The following is a 6,600-nucleotide window of genomic DNA, read 5'->3' as shown; positions in this document are numbered from 1 at the left end:
TTTGTAAACTTTTGCTTTATCTGTCATCACAAAAGCGATATCAAAAACTTTTGTAGATAGCTAAGCATCATAATTTCTGTAGGTATTACATTTGCAATAGAACAGGCATGGAGGAGCCCTAGTGTTGCAATGGTTAAAATGCTCTGCTGCTAACCAAAAGGTTGGTGGTTCAAACCCACTAGCCATCTCAGAGAAAGATGTGGCAGTCTGCTTCTATAAAGATTATAGCCAAGAAAACCCTATAAGGTATTAATTACTACTCTGCCCTGTATATAGGATTGACTTGGTGGCAATGGGGGTGGTTTGGTTTTGGTTTAGTTAATTGATAACTTGAATTATGGAGAATGGTACTACAGTTATCCTAGATGGAAGGCATTTTCTAAATCATTGTCCTTATAATTGCAAATATATTTTTATCAGTGTTCTGATTTCACTCTATGAAATATCAGGTCCAGTGACATTTCAGTTGCTTTAGTCTCTAGTCTTTGAAGGAAGGGCCCCCAGAAATTCTGCCTTCATTTTGAGAGGTGATAAGGAGCGTGTTCAGCTGCATATCAAGCAAACATATCAAGACTTCAATGCAAGGGACTTGAGAGCATCTGTTTCTATTTGTAATCTTTCAATGTAACAAACATGTCACATGGCAAATGATGAGTGTGGGGAGAGAATCACTGTAGTTACATGAAAAACAAAAACCAAACCATTGTGGTCAATTCCATTCTGATTCATGGTGACCCCATGTGCTACAGAGTAGAACTGCTCCATAGGGTTTTCTTGGCTGTAATTTTTAGGCAAGCAGATTGCCAGGCCTTTCTTCCATGGTGCGGCTGGGAGTGTTTGAGGTTCAGAATAAAAAAAGAAACTGAAAACAGGAAAAAGACCAGTTTTGATTGTGGTATATACTGAATCTCTGTTTCATTTATGACTCCATGTCATAAAGGAGCAAAAATGCTCCATGTCAGAGCATTGAATTAAAATCGGGCTCTTTATCAGAATGGAAAGAGGGAAACGAAGGTGAAAACAGAATTTTTTTTTTTTTAAATAGCCTCTAGTAAAATGAGAAGCTAGAAATAAACAAAAATGAGTTCTAGAACTAAAGTTTTCTTAGAATCAGGAGGCAGTGCATTCTTGAAGGGAAAGAGGAAACTGTACAGCCATCTGATTTATGTTGTCTAATTTCATCTCTGGTAGCTTAGTGCCTAAGGCACTTGACTGCTAACCAGAAGGCTGGCAGTTCAAACCCACCAGCCACTCCTCAGAAGGAAGATGGGACAATCTACTTCCGTAGTGATACTGCCTCAGAAACCCAAGGAGGGGTTGCTATGAGTTGGGTCTGACTCAACGGCACATAACAACAACAACAACAACAATTTCATCCTGGCTCCCTAGCCCCCAGCCTGCTTGTCGTAAGCCTTAGTCGTACTTCTACTTCCTCAGCTCAGAACGTCACAGCTGCTTCACACTTAGCCTCTCCTCTCCTGCAGGGCCTTTCCAACTATTTTTGGACATGGAGGCCATCCCTCATGTGTGTAGGATCTTTTCCTCTATGCTGAACACTGAACCACCACCACGCCACATGCTGCATGCATTCTTTTTCTTATTATTATTATTATTGTGATTTGGGTGAAGATTTACAGAGCAAATTCACTTTCCATACAACAGTTCACATATACTTTGTCTCATGTCATTGACCATAGTTTACCACAATACAACAGCTCCCCTCCCACTTCCTCCCCATAGTTACTTCTTCCCAGTGTCCATCCCTCCATACACTCCTGCCCCCTGAGCTTTCTCCCTGTGCATAAGCAGCCCTTCTTTCTCCCATGATTTTTCTCTCCAAAGAGTGTATCTACTTGAGGTAAATGTTCAACTCATATGCCTATCTTTTGTTTGGCTGCAAACAACAGGTGTGGGTTCAATTCCAGACCTGAAGGGCAGCTAGGGGGCCATAGTCCACTGCATGCATTCCTATACAGTCCTTTCACATCCTTTTTCTATTTGAATCTTACCACAGCCCTTAGAAGTAGATTTAGTAGATTATGCAGGTACTACATTACCTATCACCATCCTTAGTTGAGTTGCTATCAGGGAACTGATACTTGGAAAGGTGACAGCATCTGTTAAAGTTAACAGTTGGCTGTTAATTAGCCATGGCAGAAGAAAGACTAGCATCAGGTTTTCTGACTCTACATCCTTTGGGCTTTTTAATCACTGCCCCTTATCAACATATAGAGTGTTTCCTTAATAACAGCAAAAACAAACAGAAGTGTTTTTGGTCCTGCAATTCCCTTCTTATTGCTAGATTCCCCAAATGTGACCATATCTAAAACCAGCAGGTCTGGCATAGGGGAAGGACTACTGACTTTGGAGTTCAACAAGCCAGGACTCAAAACCTACCTTTTGTAATAGCTGAGTATTCTGGAGCCAAGTTTGTAAGCCTCAATTTCCTCATCTGTAAAATACTTCACAGGTCTTTATGACTTTAAATGATAGCTACACTAAGTACTTAAGGATCTCTGGTGGCACAGTGCATAAGGCATTTGGCTGCTAACCAGGTCAGCGGTTCAAACCCACTTGCTCTGCAGGAGGAAGATGAGGTAATCTAAAGATTTACAGTCTAGGGAAACTAGTGGGGGTCACTTTGAGTTGCAGTCAACTGGATGGCGGTGGGTTTGGTTTTTGGGTATATTAAGTACTTAGTCCAGTGTGAAGCATGATAAGTTTTAATTTATTATCACATAATTACATCCTGCAGACTGACTTTAACCCTGACCCTCTGTACAAAACGAGATCTTGTCCAGGATACTAATGATCTTTTCCGGCTGATGCCTCTAGCCTTCTAGCCTTTTCTGTTTTCAGCCTTCCCCAACTACTATGACCATAATTCCCTGTGTTCCATGGATTTTCCTAATATTTATTACTGATTTTTTCTCTTCTAATAACTTCTCTTTTGTCTAATTCACTGACTTCTTTTCCTCATTATACCCATGAGTAAGTCTTCTAAGGTTTCATCTGTAGCCATTGTTTTTGCAAGACTAATTTAATAGATCAGAAAGGAGATAGTATATCTCTTTTGCTTTGTGTAGTACATTCTTAGCCTTCATTCTTCCTTACCTGTCTCCTTATACTTCCATATATAAAACATCTCACTAGATTTTGTTCATCCAGCAGAGTGAAACCCTAACATTAGGGTTCAACAATGGAAGAGTTCAGTTATCTTATTTCATGTAGACATGTCAAGTGATGCCCGTGCTCAGTTATTCCCAAACTGTTTTAGTGATGATGATAGTATTAACAATTTTGTTTTCCAAATAGTACTGTATAGCTTCCAAAGTAGTCCTACCTACATTATCTGAATTTGTCCCTCAAAATAACACTGTGAGGTAGGTAGAATCCTGGATTATCGAGCACATTTTATAGGATGATGTTAAAAAAAAAATTGACATGGGGTCTAAGAATAGTACCTTTTCTGTTTAAACTGCTATTTTTTGTCCTCTATTCCATAAGCTTCCCTGATAATGTTTCAAATGCTAGATTTTAGGCTAAGAATAGACAGCATATTCTTACTAGATTTAGGCAAAACTAAGAAAAAGGGGCACAATTCAAAACAGCAAATTGAGTTACTTATTAGCAGAGTACCTATAAATCTGGAGGATGACATTTGATTACAAGAGTTTAGGAGAAATACTTATTTGTGCTATTTTTATCTCATTTAATAAGAACTAGTTATAATGTATATACATTTAAACTGGAAAAAATATTAAAAGCTATGTTGTTGAATATTTAATGGGTAGAAAGTTAAGCTTAGGTTAAATGGGGGATTTCATCTCTTTAGTTAGAGAAGTCTTCATGTTACCATAGATCACATCCATTCATTCATCATTCACTCAGATTGTCTTTTTGTTCTTACCTAATGACGTATGTTATATGTTTGTTTTGCAGATCTAAAGCGGGAAGCCAGTATCTGTCATATGCTGAAACATCCACACATTGTAGAGTTATTGGAGACATATAGCTCAGATGGAATGCTTTACATGGTTTTTGAATTGTGAGTGTGCATTTTATTTTGCTAAAGGTTAAAGATTTAAGCAATGTTGGTATTGGATAATGCTAACACTTTTCTATTAAATTTAACAGTAGTTGAGAACTCATCTGTTATAGAGACCTAAAGTCTTTCTAGAAGAGAAAAAAGGATAATCTCATCTTAAAGTTCACAATACCAAACGAAGCAAAAGTTGGGCATATATTCACCTGCCCTCACATGTTCTGCACAATTCAGAGAAGAAGCTCCAAAGGAAATTGAGTTTGGAGGAATAGGAGACCCCAAAATCAAAATACTGACCATAGGCGTTTTAGTGAAGAAGAGTGGAGTCGAGGTGGAGTCAACCATGTAGCAAGCCTCTTTAACAACAGTAATGATAGACTTAACTTTCTCATTTGATATAATCACCATATTGGCAGATGAAGGACATTTTATAGACACAGTATATCTTGATTTCAGTAAGCTATTTGACATGTTTCTCACAAAATTTTTGTCAGTAAGATGGAGAAATGTGAGCCAAGGATAGTATAGCTGGGTAGTTTCATAACTGGTGGAATGATTATGTCCAAATAGATTGCATAAAGTTTTACAGGACAGCATCCTTCAGGTTTTGTCTTTCATCCTATTCTGTTCAAAATTTTAACCAGTTACTTTGATTAGAAAAAAAAGGTATGCTTGCTAAATTTTCAAAAGACACAAAGGGTGGAAGGTATATTTGTTATCTGTTGCTTCATTAAAAAATTACCCAAAACTTAGTGACTTAAAGCAACACACATTTATTATCGGTGTCTTTGTGGGAGCTCTGGTGACGTAGTGCGTAAGGCATTTGGTTCAAACCTACCAGCCACTCCTGAGAAGGAAGATTGGGCAACCTACTTCTGTAGTGATACTGCCTTGGAAACCCATGGAGGAGTTGCTATGAGTTGGATCCAACTCGATGACAGTGAGTTTTTGTGTCAAGAATGTGGGCCCAGCTTAGCCAGGTACTCTGGTACAAGGTTGCAATCAAGGCATCAGCCAAGGCTGAAGTCATTTTGAGGCTCAACTGGGGGTGGATCTGCTTCCAAATACACTCATGTGGTTATCGGCAGGCTTCAGGTACTCACAGGCTACTGTACTTAGGGCCTCAGTTCCTCACTCTTGGCCTGAGTCCACCCTTGGTTTCTTGTCACTTGAGCATCTCTGTAGAGCAGCTCACAGCGTGGCAGCTGGCTGCATCAGAGCAAGCAAGACAGAAGTCACAGGCTTGTCACGTAATCTCAGAAGTCCCACACCATCACTTTTGCTGTGTACTGTATTCATTAGAATCAAACTCACTAGAGACACACCCAAGGGGAGGGGATACTAAAGGACATGAATCATAGAAGGCAGGGATCATAGGGAGCCAGTTCAAAAGCTAATACATTGGATATCTAGATCAACACTCAAAACTATTTTGCAAGTCTGCAGCAGAGGAGCAGAAACAGAAAAAGATGAAATTTAAGTCTAGTTATAAACACCTTCATTCAGGTTCAAAATATGTAAGTGCAAGTGTAAATTTAGTTGTAACTACTTACATGAAAAAAATGTAAATGTTCTGGTTAGTATGTGCAACAGCTTGGTACCATCAGGTTGATTGTGGCTTACAGCAATGCCATGTGTGACAGAGTAAAACTGCCCCATAGTGTTTTCTTGACTGTAATCTTTATGGGAGTCAATCACCAGGTCTTTTCTCCCCAAAGTGTCTAGTGGGTTCAACCCTTGGTTAGCAGCCAAGTGCTTAACAGTTCCGCCATCAGGGCTCCCCTAAATGGAGCTTTAGGCTACCTTAATGAGAAGTATGTAGTATTTAGAACAAAACCTCACAGTATTGTATACTGCTTGTCCTCTCTGGAGTGTTCATAGTAAGTGGGACACTGGAATGTTTCCAGAAGGGAATAATGACCAGAGTGGGAAAGAGCCTGGAAATTCTGTCAAAGAATCATGGCCTTCAAAGTTTTTGCTAGCAAACCTGTTAAAAGATTTTTGAAAAGCTGTGACCCCCCCCCTCACTGCATAATTTTAAGATGATAGATAAAAAATCTTTTATTGTGAGGGTGTAAACTTTTTATACTGTATATATTTTTCTTGAAAACTGTAGAACTACACATTTGTCTCATTCAATTTATGGAAAATGTCTGCTATGTGACCTAAATGTCAAAGCCAATCCTCATTGTCAAACCAATCAGCCTAAGCAGAACAAAGAAAAAAACACTCGTTTTTTCAAGTAAAGTTAAAGTGTTAGTAGGCATCTCTGTGACCATTATCTTGCTATTGATTTTTAATTCTAAGCTAGATAAGACTTTGCTGTGAATGAATATATTATCTGGATTAAATAAATAAGGCAGCAGCACCCCCCCTTCCTTTCTGAAGTCTTTTGCTCTCAAGGGTCCCTGCCTTAGAAGCACTGCATTCCCCATTTGTCTCTTGGAAACCTGGTAAGCTTTTCAGGATGAGTGAACTGTTTATCTTTCTCTTTTGAGAAGGGAGGTTGTATGAGTGGAGGTGTAAAAGGAAAACCAGAATACCAGAGACTGTTT

The 6,600-nt window shown here is 38.9% G+C and overlaps 1 protein-coding gene across 1 annotated transcript in view; it reads left to right on the top strand.

The window, feature by feature from the left end:
• CASK (calcium/calmodulin dependent serine protein kinase) overlaps window positions 1-6,600 on the top strand; it is a 631,366-nt gene that overhangs the window by 279,642 nt on the left and 345,124 nt on the right. The window contains exon 3 of the mRNA XM_042782642.1: window positions 3,943-4,048. Within this exon, the coding sequence (XP_042638576.1) occupies window positions 3,943-4,048 (106 nt within the window). The remainder of the gene's footprint in view (window positions 1-3,942; window positions 4,049-6,600) is intronic.

This window comes from Orycteropus afer, unplaced genomic scaffold, assembly GCF_000298275.1.
Source record: "Orycteropus afer afer isolate SDZICR_OR568_19922 unplaced genomic scaffold, OryAfe1.0 scaffold00401, whole genome shotgun sequence".
Classification (NCBI taxonomy): Eukaryota; Metazoa; Chordata; class Mammalia; order Tubulidentata; family Orycteropodidae; genus Orycteropus; species Orycteropus afer.
The sequence above is the reverse complement of the archived record's forward strand: the minus strand, read 5'-3'. Positions and strand labels throughout refer to the sequence as shown.